General features: G+C 56.8%; 2 protein-coding genes across 3 annotated transcripts; both read left to right on the forward strand.

Moving 5' to 3' along the window:
• Mrgprf (MAS related GPR family member F) lies at nt 1–8,045 on the forward strand. Of its 2 annotated transcripts, none has more exons than XM_090347223.1 (3): nt 1–192; nt 2,270–2,739; nt 6,259–8,045. In XM_090347223.1, the coding sequence occupies exons 2-3, from the start codon at nt 2,695–2,697 to the stop codon at nt 7,243–7,245; spliced, it is 1,032 nt and encodes a 343-aa protein (XP_090203349.1). In that variant the 5' UTR covers nt 1–192; nt 2,270–2,694; the 3' UTR covers nt 7,246–8,045. The 2 variants fall into 2 exon arrangements, with proteins under 2 accessions (XP_090203349.1, XP_090203348.1); XM_090347222.1 differs by having other exon boundaries at nt 2–192; nt 2,656–2,739.
• Nucleotides 8,046–16,945: 8,900 nt separating this feature from the next.
• On the forward strand, nt 16,946–18,314 carry Mrgprd (MAS related GPR family member D). The gene is given in 5 exon segments (XM_090349139.1): nt 16,946–16,973; nt 17,549–17,716; nt 17,719–17,944; nt 17,946–18,130; nt 18,133–18,314. Coding segments are annotated over 5 exon segments (789 nt in total).
• The last annotated feature ends 4,329 nt before the right edge of the window (nt 18,315–22,643 follow it).

Below are 22,643 nucleotides of genomic sequence, written 5' to 3' on the forward strand. Positions count from 1 at the left end.
TTGGGGCGGGTTCTGCTTCCAAAGCCTTTGCCTCCAGCCTGCGAAGAGGACTGGTCCTCACTCTCACCCTGAGCTGCATTTGCCAAGGCCGAGGCTGGAGCAGGCTGAGCAGTGCTCGGTTGGCCTGTACCCCTGAGAGTCCTAGGAAGAATCTGAACCAAGCGAAGACTCCGCACACCGGGACAGCCGCAGGTAGCACCACCGGGCCACGGGAGCTGAGCAGGGGGTGGGTCTGGGGACAAGGACAGGAATGGGGACACCTGGGCGAAGGCCAGGCAAGGAAAGAAATGGAGGAGGGCATTGAAGAAAGGGGTGGGCAGCTCCCCCAAGCCCCGCCTTCCCACACATGGAGCGGAGCTGTCACCCCAACATTCTAGAACCACCCCCATAACAGATCTACCTCACCCCCAAACAGCAGCCTCAGCCCCCAGCCCCAAGGCAGCCTACACGAGCAGCCCCTGCTCTGCGGGGCTCTCTTGTTCCCCCCCCCCACTTCACAGTCAAGCTTGCTTTCTTCAAGAGCTAGGAGGAAACACCCCAAGAGTGGGGAGATGACTTCACCGCCCCTGCCCTGTGCTCATGCACACCCCCCAGCCCCCTGCTCACACGCGCCAGCCTTCCATGAAGGCTGAGGCTGGGCTGGGCACAGGCCTGCGGTGGTCACGCTGGGCCAGCCTCAGTACCTGGGCAGCTGTGGGGCCACCTCGCAGCCAGCAGCCTCGCCTGGTGCTATCCTCAGCTGAGGGTCCTCGCTTGTCCGTAAGCTGTGAGCAGGGGTTCTGGACCTGCCCAGGGGGGCAGGCCCTGCTGCAACCATGGTCCTCAGGCCCCTATGAGGAGGGGCGGCTCTAGTGGGGTAGCAGACAGGTGGCCAGGCCATCCTGTTCAGAGGTACAGAGGGGTCAGCACGAGATGCACACGCGTGCTCATGCACACACACACACACACGCAGAGGCGTGCACTCCTCACACACACGCAGAGGCGTGCACTCCTCACACACACACACACGCAGAGGCATGCACTCCACACACACACGCAGAGGCGTGCACTCCTCACACACACATACACACAGAGGCATGCACTCCTCACACGCACACATGCAGAGGCGTGCACTCCACACACACACGCAGAGGCGTGCACTCCTCACACACACACATACACACACACGCGCGCACACACACACACACACACACACACACACACACACACGTCTTCAGTAGAGCCCATCTGGGGTCCGCTTGGCTTTTAGCGCTCTCTGCTCCGGTGAAATCACTGCTCAGATCCTCGGGACAAATCCAGTCTGTCCCGGGGGAGCCCCGTTTCTTGCGCCCCCCCCCCAGCAGCCCCTATCCTGCCGGGCCGCGGAGAGGAGGGTGAGGCTCTGGCTAGCGAGGACGTCCCGGGAGCGGCGGGGGGAGCGCAGGGAGGCGGGGTGCCTCGGAAAGAGACGAGCGGAGCGCGAGGGGCGCGCGGCGCCTCCGCCGGCCCGGGGTCTGCGCGCGGGTCGGAGCCGGGCGGGGACGGGGCAGCGGCCGGCCCGGGCGCGGGAGGCCGGGTGCCGAGGCCCACGCGAGCCCAGCGCTCCACGCGACCCCCGCGCAGGCCGGGCGCGCGGGGTCCAGGGAGAGCAGCGCCCCACCCCCGTCCCGCGACCCCCGGGGCGCCCCGGCTCCCGGAGGCCCGGGGGTCAGCCGGGGGCGGGCTCTCGCGCTGACGGACACGCTTCCAGCCAATGATGGGGGCCGCTGCCTCGGCCCCGCCCCGGGGAGGCGGGCGGTGGGCGTGGCCGGGGCGTGGCCCGGAAAGGCATTTCTGGGGAGGGAGCGGAGTGCGCTGCGGGAGGAGGGGGTCGGGCGGCCAGTGCGGCCTCAGTTTCCCCACCTTTCAGTGGGAGGGAAAGGCGCTAGCTTGCAGGCGCAGAGCTCAGGTTAAGGGGCCAGGGTCAATTCCAGGAGACCCCGGGTGGCCCCCTCCCCAGTGGGCCGCCCCTCCCAGAGCTCCTGACTGGCAAGCCCGAGGCGGAGCCCAGCCCCGGCTCCCCCAGCCAGGGCCTCCACCGGCGGGCCTGGCCGCCCTGGGTCCTGGCGCCTGAGGCCTCGACGGTTGAGTGTCCGTCCGCAGCCAGCTGGGAGCTCCTTGGTGGAATGGGCGCAGTGGATTGGTGACGGGTTCCGCTGGCACTGCCCCCCCCAAGGTGGGGTGAGCAGCGGCCTTGGGCGGGGCCTTTCAGGCATCTGTGAGGAAGCCCCACAGGCTTGGGTTTCCACAGGTTGTAAACCCGGGACCAGCCAAAGGCCTCCTCCTCCAGGACATCCTTCTGCCTTAAATTACCTGCGCCCCCTCTTCTGGGAGTGATTGCTGGGGACCCGGTGTCCAACGACCAGGCCCACTGTCACCAGAAACCACCTGGCCTCCAATGCCTGGCCCGCTAGGTGACAAAGGAAAGGAAAGGGCTTCCCCGGGAGAGGGTCCGTGGGGCCCCAGGAACCAGCAAGTGTGAACACCAGGCCTGCAGGTGGGAAAGGCTGGCCACAATGCAGGTGCTGTCTCCAGGTTCCACCCACCACAGCAGTGTACAAAGCCCCTGCCTCTGAGCCTCAGGATGCTCTGGGGGGCCTGGGGACCTCCCAATGCCTTCACTCCACTTCTCTCTAGGACTTTGCCAGGCCGGTGAGCTGCGATCGGGAGTTGGAAATGGCTGGAAACTGTTCCTGGGAGACCCATCCTGACAGGAACAAGGCAAGTGTGTCTGCAGAGCGGGCAGCGGGCTGCTGGAGGGCATGGGTGGGAGAGGTGATCCCCACTCAGCTTCCCTTCCCACACCCGGCCTTTCACACACTCCCCACCCCGCAGGCTGCAGAGGACAGGGGGCTCTGCACCCTGCAGCCTGGCCTTCTTCCTGGGTCCTTTGGAGCCCAGAGTCTTCAGGGAGATAAACTCAGGCCCTAAGCACTCTGTAAGCCTTTTCCCCTTCCATGACCGGGTCATCTCATCCCTTCCCTACAGAGATGGGCTCTTTTCACCAGGCCCTGCCAGGAAGCCCTGAGACACTGGCATGGTGGCCAACACCTTGATGCCTTGTGCGCCATCTCTCCCCAGGCCAGGGTGCAGTAGCTGAGATTTAGAAGGCACCACTTCTGCCTGAAGATAGACAGACAGACAGACAGACAGACAGACAGACAGACAGCTTTCTGTCTCTGAGCCTTTCAAAAAGTCTGGAAATTCCTCTCAAGTCCCAGGCAGGATGCTCAAGTAGGAAGTAATTTATCTTCTGCCCTGGAGGAAACTGAGGCATATGCCAGGATAGTAACTGAGTCCTGCCTTCCCCCCACCTCTGTGCCCTCGGCCCTTTCCCCCCATTCCTTAGGGACCAGTGTGGAATGATGGCAGAGCCCCAGTATGTGCAGGGGCCTCTCCAGAGGTCCCCAGCATGCTCAGGGAGAGGGCAGGCATTTTACAAGGCATTTCTCCACTGGGAATGGCAGCTCCCCCTCGGTGACTCACCCAGCCTCCCCCGCACCCTCAAGGCCAGGATTGCAGATTTTTTTCCAGCCTGGGAGAGACACAAGAAGCACTGGCTACTCTGCCCTCATCTGTCCAGCCCCCGCAGGCCAGTCCCCTCCCAGAGGCTGAGCCAGTGTTTGGTCAGGGTCTTCCAGGTCCTTGGGCTGTCCCCACTGGGCAGAGCTTCTCAGGCCTGCAGAAACGGGTCACTTCAAGATCAGGATGCAGAGAGCAAGCTAAGCAGTCAGATTTTGTGTGGACAGAGGGACTTAGATGGTGGTGGTGAGTATTTGCAGGATGACAGGTGGCGAGCTAGGCCCCCTGAAGACCTCCCCAAATGCTAGCCAGCACCTCCAGCTTCCATTTGCTCATTGGCTTTAAACCAAACCAGGCAGACCAAACAATGTCTCAGGACCCAGCTTTCTACCAAGGGAAGGTGGCAGCGAGGGTACTGCTTCTAGAACACTCCCATCAATTTTGTTGGAAAGCTCTGAGCCACCAGACTAGAATGGCCCAGGGAGGGAAGGGAAGGGAAGGGAGTGGGGGGAGACTGCTGGGATGGATTAGTGACTCCTGCAGGGTTGTGGGGAAGAGAGAGAAGTGCTGGGATGGCCTTTGCCACTGGGAGCAAGAAGTAAAAAACAACCCAGAGAAAGGCTCAGCCTGTGAATGGGCTGTGTTTGGCCCATATTGTATTCTTTGAATATAAAATTGAGACGATCCAGATAGTTCTCATTACAGTCTTGGATTCTCTGGGGAGTGGGGAGGTTTCCCCTTCTCCACCCTCAGGTCCCACCCAGTTCCACCAGCTGCAGCAGAGGGGCTGTCCGGGCTCGGGTGAGTGCCCTTGGCCTGGCCGCCCTTCCTCTTGCTCAGCAGTTTCAGACACCTGGCCAAGCTTCACACACTCACATGCCAGCTCGGTGGGCAGAGCGCCCATAGCCAGACTGGTTTAAAATATTGAAATGCTTCCTTCGGCTCGATGGGCAGCTCAGGCCCCAGCCTCTCTCCTCTCTAGGGTCTTTCCCACAATCCAGAACCCCAAAGAGTATCCCTGTCCTGGCAGAGTCCAGCCATCTCCGTCCCTAGTTCTCTGGTCATTCTCTGAATGTGCTGTCTTGTTTCTAACATTGCACTCTTCTCCCCAGACCCCTGCAGACATCACTAATCCATGCCAGCAGCACTCCCTCAGGCTTGTATCTACCCACTCCCCACACCCCTGCAGACATCACTAATCCATCACATCCCACTGGGGGAGGGGGTCAGGATTTATTATTTTTAAAGATTTCTTTTAAATTATTTTATTTCTTTAGAAGCAAAATGTGTGCCTGTGCATGCCTGTGTGTGTGTGTGTGTGTGTGTGTGTGTGTGTGTGTGTGTGTGTGTGTGTGTGTGAAAGAGAGAGAGAGAGAGAGAGAGAGTGTCAGAGTCAGTCCTGGGGCTTGAACTCAGGGCTTGGGCTTCATCTCTGAGCTTCTTTCGTTCAAGGCTAGTAGTCTCCCAATTGAGTCACAGTTCCACTTCCAGTTTTGTTTTTGTTGTTGTTATTATAGTTTAATGAAGAGAATAATCTTATAGACTTTCCAGCCCAGGCTGGTTTTAAACCACAAACATCAGATCTGAGCCTCCTGAGAAAAGCAAATTTCTTTTCTTTTCTTTTCTTTCTTCCTTCCTTCCCCCCACCTCTCTCATTCTTTCTTTATTTTTTCCAGTCCTTGGGCTTGAACTCAGGGCCTGAACACTGCTCTTGGGCTTTCTCAAGGCTAGAGCTCTACCACTTGAGACACAACACCACTTCTGGCTTTTTCTATGTATGTGGTACTAAGGATTCGAACTCTTGTTTTTGTGCATGCTAGGCAAGGACTCTACCACAAGGCCACACTCCAGGTCCCAGAGAAGCAATTTTCATGTTGTAGGTTTTTTGTTTGGTTTTTGTGCCAATTCTGAGACTTGAACTCATGACCTGGGTGCTATCCCTGAGCCTCTTTGGCCCAAGGCCAGTACTCACCATTTGTGGTGAATTGGAAATACAAGTTTTGAAGACTTACCTGCTTGGGCTGGCTATGAACCGCAATCCTCAGCTCTCAAACTTCTGAGTAGCTGGGATTACAGATGTGAGCCACCCGCACCGGGTCATGTGGTAGGGTTGAAATACTGCAAGAACAATTGGCACTAAAATTACAAATTCATCAGCCTTTACCTCTCCCATCCATGCGTGACTGACAACTCACCTATGCTCTTTATAGAGACTTTACAATAGCTGGACTTGACTTCTCAGAATGCCTGGAAAGCCCCTTTACCTCCAAGTCCAGGCGTTTTCTCAGAGCAAGAACACCTGTGCAGAGCCCTGCACACTCAGGAAATGCAGTGTGACCATGCTGTCCCTTCACAGATGGCCCACCCAGGGCCATGCTCCCGCCCCGGTGGGGAACTGTCCCCTCTCTGTCCATAGCCTTCGTCCATGGACTCTGGGATCACAGCACTATGCTGATTAGCCCTGACTCTGGTCTCCCTCAGTCTGGAGAATCTGACCCACTTTTCCTTATCTCTTGTGACAAGGACATCTTGGGACTGTCCTGACCCGCGGCCCCGCGTGGGTGCGCCATTCCCAGCTTTCGCTGACCACTGGGGCGGGGTTCTGCTCCACAGGCAGCGGTTTGCAAGCCTTGGCCCCTGCGGATCTCATAGGGACACCGTGGGGGGGGGAGCGGGGTGCTCACGCCCAAGCGTCCCCCTTCACTCACCCCTGCACAGATGTGTTCGGGCATAAGCGAGGCCCCAGAGCTCTACAGCAGAGGCTTCCTGAGCATCGAGCAGATCGCCATGCTGCCGCCCCCCGCCGTGGTGAACTACATCTTCCTGCTGCTCTGCCTGTGCGGCCTGGTGGGCAACGGGCTGGTCCTCTGGTTCTTCGGCTTCTCCATCAAGAGAACCCCCTTCTCCATCTACTTCCTGCACCTGGCGGGCGCGGACGGCACCTACCTCTTCAGCAAGGCTGTGTTGTCGCTCCTCAGCACGGGCGGCTTCCTGGGCCCCTTTGCCGACTACATCCGCAGCGTGGCCCGGATCCTGGGCCTCTGCACCTTCCTGGCCTCTGTGAGCCTCCTGCCCGCCGTCAGCGTGGAGCGCTGCCTGTCCGTCCTCTTTCCAGCCTGGTACTGGCGCCGGCGGCCCAAGCGCCTCTCGGCCGTGGTGTGCTCCCTGCTCTGGCTGCTGTCCGCCCTGGGCACCACCATCCACTGCTACTTCTGCGTGTTCCTGGGCCGCGAGGCCTCGGGCTTGGCCTGCAGACACATGGACGTGTCCCTGGGAGTGCTCCTCTTTCTCCTCTTCTGCCCGCTCATGGTGCTCCCCTGCCTGCTTCTCATCCTGCAGGTGGAGTGCCGGGCCCCACGGCGCCCGCGCTCCGCCAAGCTCAACCACGTGGTCCTGGCGATCGTGTCCATCTTCCTGGTGTCGTCCATCTATCTGGGGATCGACTGGTTCCTCTACTGGGTGTTCCAGATCCCCGCGCCCTTCCCCGAGTACGTCACCGACCTGTGCATCTGCATCAACAGCAGCGCCAAGCCTCTGGTGTACTTCCTGGCTGGCAGGGACAAGTCGCAGCGCCTGTGGGAGCCCCTCAGGGTGGTCTTCCAGCGGGCCCTGCGAGACGGGGCCGAGCCGGGGGAGACTGCCCCGGGCAGCACACCCAACACCGTCACCATGGAGATGCAGTGTCCCCCGGGGAACGCCTCCTGAGAAGCCAGGGCCTGGGCCGAGGCCAGGCCAGGGAGCTGGTCCGTGGCCTCCAGGGACGCTTTGCCAAGGGATGAGATGCCCTCTGAGCAGGAGAGGCTCCAGGGATGGGCGTGGCATGGAGCAGCCACCTGCACACAGACGCTGTGGGCCCGAGCATCCCCAGTTACTTGGCCTCAGTGATGATCAAGGTGGCCCCCTCCCAGAGCGCGGGGTCCCTCCTCGCCCCCAGGCTGGTGAGCAGAGGAGAGAAGGTGGTCACCAGCTCTACCCACCTCCTGCGCCTTGGGTCAGCGCCTCTGGACAGTGGCCCGGCCAGCGCCCCCCGCATCGGGCCTGCAGCATCATCCCCACCAGCAGGGGGCGCTCTGCACACATCCGTCCCTCCCAGCGCCGTTAGCTTGTTCCGGAGCTACTTTGTGCACACCAGCCCCTGTCCCTTTGGTGGCTCATGTGGTGGCTTCAGTGGGATGGAGTCTGGGCCTGGTGAGTCACTGGAGACAAGAAAGCCTGTCGGCCTGGCTCAGTAGCTGCTTGTCCTGACTCTGAACCCAGCTGACTGCAGAAGCCTTCTGAGTGCCCCGTGTCCTCTAGGCCACCACGGACCATGCTGGCAGCTTCTGGATGGAGTCCCCGGGCTCTGGCACCGCCCTAGGGGCTGATGGGTCTTCCCTCCTCACCCGTGGCCTGGTACCACAGCACCCTCAATAAGCACACTGGCTTGCCTAGCCAAAGGAAGATTTTTTAAGACAATAAAATGTATATCAATAAATGTTTTCTATCCTGCAGTCAGGCAGGCCCAATTCTGCCTGTCCTGTCCGGGGTCTCTGTCTCCCACAGAGAGGCTGCCGAGGGCAGCTAGGGCACAGGCCGAGCAGCTCTTTTCCAGTGCTCCTGTGCCTTCCACCCCCTCCTGCCCTTCTGGAGTCTCCTCCACTGGCTTCTGCACCTGTGGCGTCCTCCCTGTCCTCCTGGGGGTGACCTCTCCTCTGCCACAAGAGTGACCACCACTCAGCTGGCCTGTACAGGCTAAAGCCAGCGTCTCCCTCCCAGGATCCCACGGGAGCTCATTCCCCTCTGCCTCCGAGGACTACAGTGACCCATGGGGCTCTCAGGAGCAGTGATTTCTATGTGCTTCTCTGACTGCCCAGCTCTCGTCCTCGGTCCTCTAGCCAGAGGCTGGCCTCCCAGGGCCTGGCCTCCTCTCCTTGTCCCAGCCTAGGCCAGGAGCCTTCCCATCCCCTTCCCCCCTCCCCCCGCCTCTGCTCAGCCCCAGGCCACTTGGGGGAGTCCCCGGAGGAACTGCACACTGCAGGACCCCACATAGAGCCCAGGGCAGCTGGCCGGTGAGGAAGCTAGGCTCTCCGCAGTGACCGCGGCAGGGGCCAGGGGCAGGGCAGGTGTGGACCGCAGCTGGCACACCTGAGCCTACACCACCTTACCCTGCCAGGCAACCCAGGAGAGAGCTGCAGCCCTGTTCTTGGGGACCTGACACCCCATTAAGACCACATCCCTAATGTGCCAGCCTCCAGCTGGCTTGAGTTATTTATTCCCCCCCACCCCCGTCTTGTCCAGGCTATGCTCCCCCTGCACCTTCTTCCTTCCTTCCCTCCTTCCTTCCTTCCTTCCTTTTTCTTTCTTCTTTCTATCTCTTTTTTTTTTTTTTTTTTGCCAGTCCTGGGCTTGAGCTCAGGGCCTGAGCACTGTCCTTGGACTTTCTCAAGGCTAGAGCTCTACCACTTGAGCCTCAGCACCACTTCCGACTTTTTTCTATGTATGTGGTACCGAGGAATCGAACCCGGGTCTTCATGCATGCTAGGCAAGCACTTTAACCACTAGGCCAAACTCCCGGCCTCTTCTTTCTATCTCTTTTTGTTTGTTCTGGGACTGGAGCTTGAACTCCAGCCTGGGTGGTCTCCCCCTTTTTTTCTTTTTGTTGGTCTTGGGGCTTGAACACTGGGCCTGGGTCCTGTCCCTGAGCTCTTCAGCTCTAGGCTACCACTCTACCACTTGAGCCACAGCATCACTTCTGGTTTTCTAGTGGTTAATCGGAGATAAGCGTCTCATGGACTTTCGTGCCCGGGCTGGCCTTGAACCACCATCCTCAGATCTCAGCCTCCTGAGTAACTGGGATTATAGGCCTGAGCACTGGCTGTTTTGTTGTTGTTTTCTTTTCTTTTGTTACTCAAAACTGGCGCTCTACCAATTGAGCCAAAGCTCCATTTCTGTCTTTTTGCTGATTAACTAGAGCTAAGGGTCTGGGATTTGAACCTTGCTCCTCAGAGCTCAGCCTCCTGAGTAGCTGGGGTGACAGGCGTGACGCTGGGCCCCGCTGCCCCCCCCCCACCCCCAGCACCCACTGCCCTCGGGATAGAGGAGACCTCAGGTGAGGGACCTCCGGGCTCCCAGCTTCAGGAGAGATCCTGTGTCCCCTTGTCCCTGCGTGCCCCGTGCCCAGTGCCTGGTGAAACTCAGCCTTCACCCAACCACTCATCCAGTGCTGCTCAGAGCCTCGGGCAAGGTGCCAGTGTGGTGCTCTCCATCCTTACAGCAGGGCACAGTGGACTCGCGTGGGGTGGGGCTCACGACGAGTCCACCAGCCCTGAACCCTCCCTGGCAATGGGAGTGGTGGGGAGCTCAGGCCATGTCCTGGTCTCTGTACCCCTCAAAGGTCTACATCGCTGCAGTTAGAGCAGGGCGCAGAGCTTTGCCTCCACCCCGATGCAGACCCCTGCACGCCATGCTGTGGAAGGGAGACCACAGAGGACGAAGTAGGCCGAGTCAGAAGGGCACCCCCTCCCCCTTCGGTGTTTAATTCTTGGAGGAGACAGCAGAGGAGTGGGCGCCAGCTGCCGCGGGGGTGGAGGGCGTGCCCAGCTGTGCTGCACAGCTGGGTCCCCCGTGTCTTCCCAGGTCTCCTTTCTAGGAATCTGGTAGAAGCAGGAAGCTGGGGGGGGGGGGGTCCTCAAGTGTCCCAGATTTCTACTCCACAGTCAGATCCCACAGTCCGGAACTGGACGTTTTAACGCCTATTAAGGAGCTGCCGGAGGGTTCTTACTAACTCAGACTTTCTGCCGCTCGTGACACAGAGAAGGGGTGGAGGGAAAGGAGGGTGTGGGCCAGGGCAGCTCTCCATGGCTTTCCTACTTTCTTCCACACACTGCCGCTGCAAAAAACAAGCAAAAGGAAAGCTGGGCACTGTGGCTCATGCCTGTAATCCTAGCTACTCAGGACGCTGAGATCTGAGGATCATGGTTCGAAGCCCGGCAGGCAGGAAAGTCTGGGGGACTCTTATCTCCAATTGGTCATCTCATCATCCGTCCCCTCTGCCGTCGGCCCTGCCAGCTGTGGCTGTCAGATAACTTCTGCCAGGATTCTCAAGGAGGAGATTTTTCTGCATTTATACAGCTTACTTGAGAATCCTCAGCCAAGCCGATTCCCCCTTTCCAGAAACCACAGTCTCATCTGGAAGGGGTGCCGAGAGAAGCCAGGGAGGCTCAGAGATGGTTCTGGCTTTGCCCTCTGACATGGTGGGGACCTGAGCTTCCCAGATCAAAGCCACCAGGACCCAGTCGGTGTGAACCACGGAGCCAGCGGGTGCTGGAAAGTTGGCGGGCAGAGAAGCAGCTGGGCACATTTTATAAAATTCAAGCTCATGGAAAATCTGGCTGGCTGGATGAGTCAGACCACCGTGCAAAGTTTCCTGGCCATTAAGGAGAAGGCTCACCTTCTGCGAGCAGATTTTGTTCTCAGTTTTTGTAATGAATTTAATTGAGGCCTCATTGCCCCACATTTCACAAACAGTCCTGCAGTTTTCGACAAGTGTTATGGGGATGTCCCTGTGAACAGCCATCAATATACTTGGAGGATTTCATTCCCATTCCAGAAATTTCTCTGGCCACCTGGCCCTCATGTGGCCTCGGTCCTGCCGTGGCCTGGCAGTCTGAACCCTACTGCAGCCAGGACTCGGGTGGCAGGAGACAGAGATCCTGCTTTCATCCATTGGGTGGGGAGTGTACTCACACACCCACGAGTGATTCTGGCTTCTGACGCTGCTGAATCCGAGGTTTACAGAATGTTCTCTGAGCTCTTCTGTTTCTTTTTTTTACTGGTTCTCGTCTCTCCTTTTATCTATGTTGCATTTATTCTTTTTTGTTTCTTTGTTCCTGTCCTGGGGCTTGACTTTAGGGCGTGGTCACTATCCTTTCTTTTTCTTTTTTTTCACCGAAGGCTCGTGTTCTACCTCTTGAGCCACAGTTCCACTCTCTTTCAGCTGTTTCCTGGCTAAGTAGACGTAAGTGTCTCACAGATTTTCCTGCCTGGGCTGGCTTCCAACCTGGATTCTCAGATCTCACACTTACAGGTACATGCCACCAGCACCTGAATGGGCTGCCTCTATTTTTTTTTTTAATTTTTGTCAGTCATGGGGCTTGAACTCCAGGCCTGGCCCTGTCTCTGAGCTTTTCAGCTCAAGGATAGTGCTCTACCACTTAAGCCACAGCACCACACCACTTCTGCTTTTCTGGTGGCTCTTTGGAGATGAGAGTCTCACAGACTTTTGTGTCCAGGCTAGCTTTGAACTATGATCCTCAGATCTCAGTCTGCTGAGTAGCTAGGATTACAGGCATGAGCCACCGGCGCATTTATTCTTAACGACTGAGCTGGACCTCAGGTATCCAGCAGCCCCTAGTTGTGAACAACCAACACTGAAGAGTCTATCCCAACTTGATCACTTCCAACAAAAATCCTGACAATCACCTTTGCTGTCAAGTCTCAAGGATGACGGGCTCCAGGGCGTTCGTTCGGGCTGGGCTTGAAGGTGCTCTCCTCCCCCTGCATGGCGGCCCTCTTGTGGGCCAGGCCCCCTGCATCCCTCGCGTTAGCAGGTCAACCAGCAGATTAGATTAGAACTCCTCCTACTGACTTCCTTGGACTTGATTCTCCGTCAAGACCCCCTGCCCATGTGCAGAGTGAGGGGCCCAGGTACCAGGGGTTCCACATGAAGGTCCAGCGGTGCAGTCCAAGGCCATCACAGCACGCCATCGTGAACTGGCGACCACGCTTAAACCTGAGTCACCATGGAGCTCCCGCCTGAAAAAGTAAAACCAGAAATGCTCGCTGGAGGTCTGCAGCATCCAGTGCCAAGCAGGGAGCCACAGGCAGGACCCACCCAGCAAGGAGGAAGCCAGGCAGGGTGGAAGCCAGAATCCAAGATGGCGCCCGTCCATGGCAGATCAGACCCCAGACTCGGGTGCCAGGGCTCCCTCTTCCCTCGCTGCAGGAAGCAGCCTCTGGGCAGTCCATTAGCCTGAGCATCTCTTCCCTAGGCATGGTACTGGGGTGTCCATTATGTGCTTTCCCAGCCCATAAGCCCCCCTTTCCTCTGCGGCTCCACCCAACTCCAAACACTAATGCTCTGCGACCTTCAGGAAGGGAGGGAGGTAGCCAGCATGGCCTGGGAAGAGAGTGGTCTTCCCCACCCCTCCCTGCTGGCCCCCGGCCTTTGGGGCCCATTAGCTCCCAGCCCAGCTCCTCTGATTCAGGTCTGTGGAGGGCAGCAGCGCCCTTCCCACCGTCCTACCTCAGGCTCTCCTTTGCACCTCTCAGAGGAGCTGAGGGCTTTCCAGGGGTGGCGTCCGCAGGCCATGGCTCCTCTGTGTGGGTGGGGCAGCGTGAGCCAGCAGGGGCAGCCGGCTCTGGTGGAAAGGCTCAGAGACACAACCAGACCAGGGCAGGAGTACCAGACACCTGGCACACAGAAGAAGCTCCTGAGGCCTCCAGGGACCAGAGCCTGAGGGACTGACACCCTTCCCAGAAGGTCACAGCCACAGGCAGGTGAGAGGCCTGTGTTCAAGGCTGGGTGGGGGGCAGGAGAGTGTGATGGTGAGAAGCAGGTGCCCTACGCCTGCCAGGCCAGGGGAAAGGTGAGAGAAGGGGGGGCCCTGGGCAGCTGTCCCAAGCTCTCGGAGCCTCGTTTCCTAAGGAAGGAAGCATTAAACCGAGGCTGGGGAATTGCAACAGATGTAGGGCTGCAGATCCAGGTGGCCAGGCAGGGCTGGAACAAGTGTGGAAGCAAGCCAGGCCTTGGGAAGCAGGGGCAAGAGGACAGCAGGGAGCCTGGCATGTGCCGATGGGATTGGGAGATGCTTCACACGGTCAAGGGAAGAAACCACATTGCTGTGATTTTATAGGAAAAGATAAAAACTGAAGTGTGATCAGGAAAGCCAAGGCTACCTTGATAGGAGAAATAAGTAGACAGACAGACAGACAGATAGATAGATAGATAGATAGATACATACATACATACATACATACATACATACATACATGCCCACACATAGTGCATGTGTGTGTGTGTGTGTGTGTGTGTGTGTGTGTGTGTGTGTGTGTGTGTTGGTCCTGGGGCTTGAACTGTGGGCCTGGTCACTGTCCCTGAGCTTCTTTTGCTCAAAGCTTAGCTTTCTACTACTTGGGCCACAGTACCACTTCCAGATTTTTCTGAGAAGTTTATTAGAGTCTCACAGATTCTCCTGCCCTGGCTGGCTTTGAACTGTAATCCTCAGATCTCAGCCTCCTGAGTAGCTAGGATTAGAGGCGTGAGCCACCAGCACCCAGAAATGGTTTTCTTTTATTTATTTTGTTTTGTTTTTTCTTGTCAGTCATGGGGCTTACAGTCTGGGCCCGGGCACTGTCCCTGAATTCTGAAGCTCAAGGCTACCACCCTGCCCCTTGAGCCACAGCACCGCTTCCTATTTTCTGGTGGTTAATTGGAGTTTCACAGTCTTTAGTGCCAGGGCTGGCTTTGAACCGTAATCCTCAGATCTCAGCTTCCTGAGTAGCTAGGAATACAGGGGTGAGCCACCACGCCCAGCTTGAACCTTGTCTTTCAACTTTAATTATTTTCCAGATAGAAGGTTTATTTTTGTTTGGAGTTGGGCTCAGACCCTGAAATCCTCCTGTGTCTCTCATGTGTCTGAATGACAGGCACACGCTTCCATGCCCAGGTTTTGTAGTTGAGCTGGGGTCAGTGAGACCGACTCTGTGCCTGCACCGCCTCTAATAGAGACTTCTGGGTAGCGAAGAGGGCAGTGTAGGACCCTGGGCCCACCCTGGACTTGCTGTTTTGGGTCCATTTGCTGTGGCCAGCACAGGAAATTCCTGCCATAGAAAACCATTTCTGGCCAGGCGCTGTGGCACAAAAGGACCTGAGACTTTTATCTCCGATTAACCTCTAGGAAAGGGAAGTGGGGCTTGGCTCAGGGTGGAGTGGTGGCCTTGAGCTGAAGAGCTCAGGGACAGTGCCCAGGCCGAGTTCAAGCCCCATGACCTACAAAAAAAAAATGTGGGGCCAGGAGTTTGGCCTAGTGGTTAAAGTGCTTGCCTAGCACGCATGAAGACCCGGGTTCGATTCCTTGGTACCACATACATAGAAAAAAGCCAGAAGTGGTGCTGAGGCTCAAGGGGTAGAGCTCTAGCCTTGAGAAAGTCCAAGGACTGTGCTCAGACCCTGAGCTCAAGCCCAGGACTGGCAAAAAAAAAAAATGTGGTTGAAGAGGTAGAGAGGTAGAGGTCCTGCCCAGAGGGCATAAGGCCCTGAGTTCAAACCCTGCTCCAACCCACTGCCTGCCCAGAGTATAAGGAGGGGCCCCTCACCTCTTCCTGCTCCTGCTGGCTCTAGGTGTCCATGACTCAGGGGCCACATCAACCCAATCTTGGGTCCCCCCATCTTCCTCCGTGAATCTTCCCTGTGTGTGTGTGTGTGTGTGAGCGCGCATGCACATTCACATTGCTCCTATGGCTTGAACTCAGGGCTTTATGGTGAATAACTGGAGAGTCTCACAGATTTCCTGCCCAGGCTGGCTTCAAACTGGAAACCTGGCTTCTTATAAAGACTCCACTAATGAAGACTCCAGTACAGTCTCATCTTCAAATCCTCAATTACATCTGGGAAGGTCTGTTTCCAGTAAGTTGCCATGCAGGGCTCTGGCCCAGGGACCGGTTCTTCAGGACCACCGTAGGCACCATAGCACGTGATAGCTAAGCAGTAGGACTACTTCCAAGTAATGCAAGGCCCCAAGTTCCAAGCCCAGTGCCAGACACATACACACATACACAAAAGCTCATAGACCCAAACTATTCAATAAACTAGATGCGTAGTTGTTTTAGAGTAACGCACACCCCTCCCACACACAGTGAGACTACCAGATGGGTTTGCCTTCTGCCAAACCTTTAAAGAAAGATGATCCTTGCATGATACACGCTGTTCCAGAATGCTGAGAGAAAGAGGGACTCCCCAGGCCTTTTTACAGAGCTCACATCCATAAATCCAGATGGGAGTGGCAGAGAAACTCTCATAGGCCAATTTCACTATGAACAGAGATGAGAACGTGTTAAATAAAATGGACGCAATCCCAAACTGAAAACAAGAAAATACACATGTTATGGTTTAACCCACAAGTGTGAGGATAAATAATAAAGGCTTATCTGCAGAAATTTTGAGTGTAAATTGATCACATAACCAGGCCTGAGAGAAGATATGAATATGACAATGTCTCTCAACACAGAAGAGAGGCTTGGGGAAAATCTCATCACATTTTTATAACAAAATTTCTTAGGAAAGTGAGAAAATTTTGTCTTTTTTTTTTCCTTTCAGAACTCTGGTTTGGACTCTGGGACTCACTCACTTGAGCCACACTCCAGCTTGTTTTGCCTTTGTTATTTTTAAGTAGCCTGGATTTAGCAATCCTCTATTCACACTTCCTGAGTAGCCAGGTGACAGTTCACCTCTGAGCCAAACGCCTTTACTCACTGGGATGAGACTCTCAAACTTCTTGCCTAGGCTGGCCTCAAACCAGATCCGCCACCAATCAGTCCTCCGGATTGGTCTCCCAGTCCTCCTGATTGGTCTCCCAGTCCTCCTGATTGGTCTCCCAGTCCTCCTGATTTTTCTCCCAGTCCTCCTGATTTTTCTCCCAGTCCTCCTGATTGGTCTCCCAGTCCTCCTGATTGGTCTCCCAGTCCTCCTTATTTTTCTCCCAGTCCTCCTGATTGGTCCCCTAGTCCTCCTGATTTTTCTCCCAGTCCTCCTGATTGGTCTCCCAGTCCTCCTGATTGGTCTCCCAGTCCTCCTGATTGGCCGCCCAGTCCTCCTGATTGGTCTCCTAGTCCTCCTGATTTTTCTCCCAGTCCTTCTGATTGGTCTCCCAGTCCTCCTGATTGGTCTCCCAGTCCTCCTGATTGGTCTCCCAGTCCTCCTGATTGGTCCCCTAGTCCTCCTGATTTTTCTCCCAGTCCTCCTGATTGGTCTCCCAGTCCTCCTGATTGGTCTCCCAGTCCTCCTGATTGGTCTCCCAGTCCTCCTGATTGGCCACCCAGTCCTCCTGATTGGTCTCCCAGTCCTCCTGATTGGTCTCCCAGTCCTCCTGATTGGTCTCCCAGTCCTCCTGATTTTTCTCCCAGTCCTTCTGATTGGTCTCTGCCCTCGAAGTAGCTGGGATTACAGGTAGGAGCCACCGTGCCCAGACAAATGCTCTCATCTTGATGTAAGATGATACCAACAACGTAGAATGAATATCATCTCTAATAGAGAATCTTTAGCTACACTTTTTTTTCTAGTCCTGAACTCTGGGCCTTCCTGTTCAAGGCTAGGGCTCATAGTGACAGCTCTACTTCTGGCTTTTGGTTAACTGAAGGTAAGAGTCTCATGGGCTCGGGCCTGGGGGTTCCAGTCTGTAACCCTAGCTACTCAGGAGGCTGAGAGCTGTCACCCTGGCAGGAAAGTCTGTGACACTGATATCTCCAAATAACAACCAAAAAGCCAGAAATGGCACCATGGCTCATAGTGGTAGAATGCTAGCCTTGAGCAGAGAAGCTTAGGGACGTTTCTGCTTGAACTGGCTTAGAGCTTTGATCTTCAGATCTCAGCCTCCTGAGTAGCTGGGATTACAGCCACGAGCTGCAGGCCAGCCCAGGCAGGAGAGTCCATGAAATCATCTCCAGTCAACCAACGAAAAGCCAGAAGTGGAGGCGTAGCTCAGGTGGTAGAGCTTGAGCATAAACGCTCAGAGACAACGTCCAGGCCCTGAACTCAATATTCTCCCCCCTCCCATCTCTTCCTCATGCACTCAACTCTGAATAGAAAGGACACAGCAGATCTAATGTGGGCCCCGGGGCCAGCCTGATTAGGTGAAGGAGGATCCAGTGCAGAAAGCTCCGGAGCCCCCAGAAATCTCCCAGGGCCCGGGAAACGTCCAGAATGTCCCTTTGGTGCCTTTCTCTCCGTAGGGATGAGCGGCTCCCTGAGCAGCCCGCGGTGCAGCGCCCGGCGGTGGACGGGGTGGCGGCGGCTGCCTGGTGGTGAGCTCGCTGGCCGTGGCCGCGTGCGTGTGCGGCGTGGTGGGCAACGGCCCGGTGGTCTGGCTGCTGAGCTTCCGCGCGAGGAGGGCGCCCTTCTGCGTGTCCGTGCTCAACCTGGCGGTGCCGACCTCCTCTTCCTCCTGTGCATGGCGTCTCTGCTGCTTCTGGTGACGCAGCCCCTGGCCAGCCTGGGCCGGGCAGAGCCGGTGTGCCAGGCCCACGAGGTCCTCAGGAGAACCAAGTACTTCGCCTACACGGCCAGCCTCAGCCTCCTCACAGCCATCAGCAGCCTGCGCTGCCTGTCCGTCCTCTTCCCGGTCTGGTACAAGTGCCGCCGGCCCCAGCGGCTGCGCCGGGCTCTGGACGCTGGCGCTGCTCATGAACGGGCTGGCCTCCTTCTGCAGCTGGCTCTGGAGCCCCGACCAGCACCACTGTTTCACAGTGGACATGGCGCTGAGCGCCCTCATCCTGGGCGTCCTCACGCCCCTCCCGATCGTGTCCACGGCCGTCCTGTTCACGCGGGTGCAGAGGGGCCCCTGCTGCTGTCCTCCGTCGTGAGCAGCAGCGCCAACCCCCTCATCTATTTCCTGGTGGGCAGCCGCCAGCACCGGGGGCTGGGCCAGTCCCTGGGGGCCGTGCTGGCCCGCGCCCTGCACGAGGAGCCCATGCCCGAGGACCGGGAGGCGCCGCCCACCCCCAGCAACCGCAGCATCTGAGGGGCCCCGCCTGGCATCCCAGGCCCAGACATGTTCGCCAGGCCCTGGCCTGCACGCTCCTGGCTGGCTGGCTGGGTGCGGGCCCCGGGTCCCCAAAGGCTTGCCACTAGCTACATTAAGAGGCGCTTTCCTACTCATCAAATCCCCCAGATTGCCTCTATGCACAGCCCAGAACCCAGGCAGGAGGAGAGGAGGTGGCTGCTTGTGTGAAGTGGACAGGCCAGCTACAGGGCCCAGCGAGCCCCTTTATCATCATCCCGTTTTAAGATTTTTAAATTAATTTTATTTAGTTATTTATTTAGTGCCCATTCTAGAGTCTGGACACTGCCCCAGAGCTTTTACACTCAAAGCTGGCGTTCTACCACTTGAGCCGCAGCTCCATGTCGAGATTTTTGCTGGTTAGTTGAAAGTAAAAGTTTTATAGACTTCCTTGCATGGGCTGTGGTCTAACCTCAGTCCTCAGAAGGCAGCCTCCTGAGCAGCGAGGATTATGAATGTGAGTCACTGCTGCACGGAACTATTCATTCATTCATTCAGTTCTTGAGGCTTGAACTCAAGGCCCAGGCGCTGTCCCTGAGTTTTTTATTTTTTTGCTCAACGCTAGCATTTTACCACCTGAGTCACAGCACCACTTCCAGATTTTGGTTGGTGGTGGTGATGCCTTGATCCTCAGAGCTCAGCATCCTGAGTATCTAAGAATTACAGGAATGAGCCACTGGCACTTGGCTTCTCCCCCCCCCTCCGCCCCAGTAGTGGGTAGGTCTTAGTATGTTATCCAGGCTGGCTCAAGTGATCCTCCAGCCTCTGCCTTCCAGGTAGCTGGACCTACTACTGGTGTATACTGCTGTACCCAGCTCATTTAGTCCCCTTTGTTAGAGTTAGAACACCCCACTACAGTGGTCTCCCGTCTTGATGGTGGTAAACTATGAGAGGCACCTAAAAATGACCCAGGAATTAACTAAAAGCAGGAAGAAGGCCTGACATGTCTGTGTTGGGTGGCCTTTTCTCTGTGTCACTTTCCAGTCACCCGAGGAAGACCAAGAGTGGCTCTTTATGACAAGGACTTAAACTACCCACTGAGGACAGATGGCCTGCCAGGCAGCGTGACCAGTGTTCTCACCACGGATGGCAGCCTTGAGTTTCTTTCAGTTAGCTGACGTCCTTGCTTCAAGGATGGAGACTGCGAGGAAGCACAGAAAGTGCAGGGACAGGATGCTAACACTGCACCCCTCTCACCCCTCTCCTCTCCAGGCTCCGGGTACACAGCTCCAGCTCCCACCTGCATGGGCCAGCTCTCTTCATCTGCCTTCCCCACCCTTCTACATCCTCCCTATTCCACGACTCCCCTCCTCCACATCCTTCCTTCTCCCCACTTCATGGCCTCCACTCTCCATGTCTTTGATGTGGTGCATGAGATAAGTGGTGAGACCTCTCTCTCTCTCTCTCCCTCTCTCTCTCTCTCTGTCTCTCTCTCTCTCTCTCACACACACACACACACACACACACACACACACACACACGGGGGACTCCTGGAGTGAGGCTGCAGCCAGCACTCTGCAGTGGAGACCCAGGCCCCTCGGGGGGGGCCCACCTGACCCCACCCACCAGCCTCACCTGCACACCAAACATGCAAACAAATAAACCAATAAAAGGCGGGTCTTGCCAATTAGGTGGAGGCCCTGGTGAATTCCGGGGCTCTGAGCCAATGTGTCTGGCGTCCTCGCAAGACAGCAGGACCGCATCTGGGGGCAGACACTGGAGAGTGCCATGTGGTGGTGGGCAGCGGTGTTGGGGTGGTGAGGACCCGGCTCAGGGAGGGGCCTACCCGGGAGGGACCCGGCCACGCACTGTCCTCACCAGCTTCTGCTACAGGGGGTGCTTGCTCCCCAGCTAGAAGTGCTGTTTAGGAACATTCTGGAAGCTCTAGGGCCTGGGAGAAGGAAGTGAGTCCCTGGGGCTGGAGCTCTGAGGGTCATTTCCTGTCCACCATGAGGTGAGCAGCTTCCTCCACAGGCCCCGCCTGCCAGCATGATGCTCAGTCCCAGGGCCTGGGCCCGGGACCGTGGCTGAATTCCCTGGCGCCAGGAGCCGAGCAGATCCCCCTCCTCTCCAGGTATTTGGCCGCAGCGATGACTCAGTGTGAAGGTCTGCAGCCCGGAGCCTCCACTTGTGTGGATCTGTGAGCCCAGGGCTCATCCACACCGCGCCCTCATTCCCACAGAACCGATCTGGGGACCCGTGCCATGGCCAGTGCCCTGGACCCAGTCCACACCTCTCCATCCAGCTGCGCCCTAGCGATGCTAGTGAACTGGCTCATTTCCCAGCCAGGCAGGCCCCTCGTGGACAACGTCAACCCAGGGGCCCGGAGGCCCAGAGTGTGGTCATACATGCGGACGCTCTGGACCCTCCCAGAACAAAACTGAAGTCAAAGTAGATCAGATGCAGGAGGCGCTTGATTTTAGTAGCTTCCAAGTCCAAGTCCAGGGAGAACAGAAACTACCAATGGGAACGGATCCCCTCCCACTGCAGCCTTGATTCTCAGGCTTGCACTCCTTCCCCCCCCCCCGCCACACACACACACACACACACACACACACACACACACACACACACACTTCTTAGCTTCCCTTCCACCCCTCAGGGTCCTCAGAAGAAGGGCGGCAACTTTTCCTTTGTGCTTCCCAGGAAACTCCTGGGACTGATTGTGGTCAGAAGAACTGACCTTCAAGTCCTCTTGGACCAGGCTCAGGTACTCCCCACTCCCTCCCCTCTAATGGAGAAGTGGGGGGTGTTGACTGCCTGAGCCCCAACTCACAGATCACAGGTCATAACCCCCCTACCCCCCCTCCACACCAAAAAACACCTGGGGATCGTGGCTGCCAGGCGTGGGGTCTGGCTGCCAGCCAGCTCCTTGGAAGCCTCGGGACTGCACATTCCGTGAGTGTCCAGAGCCAAGCGAAGGCCAGGGAGTCAGGGTCTTTGTGTCTCCCAGTGGCCCAGGTCTGCCCCCGCCCCACTGTGTGCAGGGGAGGGGCTGCGAGGAGATGCCAGGAATCAGCCTTCCTGAGCAACGCCGAAGGACATGGCAGCAGGCACAGTGGCACATGCCCGTCACCCCGCTACAACCCGAATGGAAACACAGGATGCCCACAGACCGGGCCCAGACCTCAGCAGAAAGAGAGCCCCCATCTCAAAAACAACCCACACCAGGTACCTGGGGCTCAGAAGACTGAGGACTGCAGTGCCAAGTCAGCCTGGGAAGAAAAGTCTTCAAGATTCCATCACCAAGCAACTAGCTAAAAAAGCTGGGCTGGAGGGGTAGCTCAGGAGGTAGAGGAACAACCGAGCAACGGTGAAGGCTGAGTTCAAAGCTTGGGGTACCATCCCACACGGGCACCGGAGGGTGACCACTGGAGGACAAGGGGGAGACTGGGCACTGTGATCACCTCTGTAATCCCAGCTCCTCAAGAGCGTGGAGATGGGAGGACTCTGGTTGAAATAAACGGGAGCAAAGCCCCCATCTCGGTCCATATGTCAGGTACGGAGGTGCCTATCTGTCCCCCAGGTCTGCAAAGGTACAAGGAAAAAGATCGCTGTCTGAAGCCAGCGTAGGCAAAAACTCAAACCCTTATCTGAAAAATAACTAAAAGCAACTAAAGGGCTGGGGCTGTGGCGGAAGTCGTGGAGCACCTGCCTGGCGGCATGAAGCCCTGAGTTCAAAACCCAGGACCGTCAAAATAAACAAAACCCGGGGCCGGGAGTGTGGCCTAGTAGTAGAGTGTGCCTAGCATGTACGAAGACCCAGTTTTGACTTCCTTGGTACCACATACATAGAAAAAGCCAGAAGTGGCCAGGCATGGTGGCTCACGCCTGTCATCCTAGCTACTCTTGAGGCTGAGATCTGAGGATCGTGGTTCAAAGCCAACCGGAGCACTAAAGTCCATGAGACTCTCATCTCCAATTAATCACCACAACACTGAAGTAGCACTGTGACTCAAGGGATAGGGTAGCAGCCTTGAGCTTAGGGACAATGCCCAGGTCCAGAGTTCAAGCCCCACAACCGGAAAAAAAGAAAGCCGGATGTCGTGGTGCTATGGCTCAAGTGGTAGAGCTCTAGCCTTGAGGAAAGCCCAAGTACAGTGCGCAGGCCCTGAGTTTAAGCCCCAGGACTGGCAAAAAAAAAAAAAGTAAAAGTAAGAAAAACAAAACCAAAAGCACATGAACTGGGCAGGGGTACACAGTGATCCTGAAGTTCCTGGGGTCGAGGGGGTCAGCCGGGCTCACCTCCACGGCATGTCAGAGAAGACAAAAACAAGAAAGCTGAATCAA

Source organism: Megascapheus bottae, chromosome 16 (genome assembly GCF_031878675.1).
Source record: "Megascapheus bottae isolate mThoBot1 chromosome 16, mThoBot2.hap1, whole genome shotgun sequence".
NCBI lineage: Eukaryota > Metazoa > Chordata > Mammalia > Rodentia > Geomyidae > Megascapheus > Megascapheus bottae.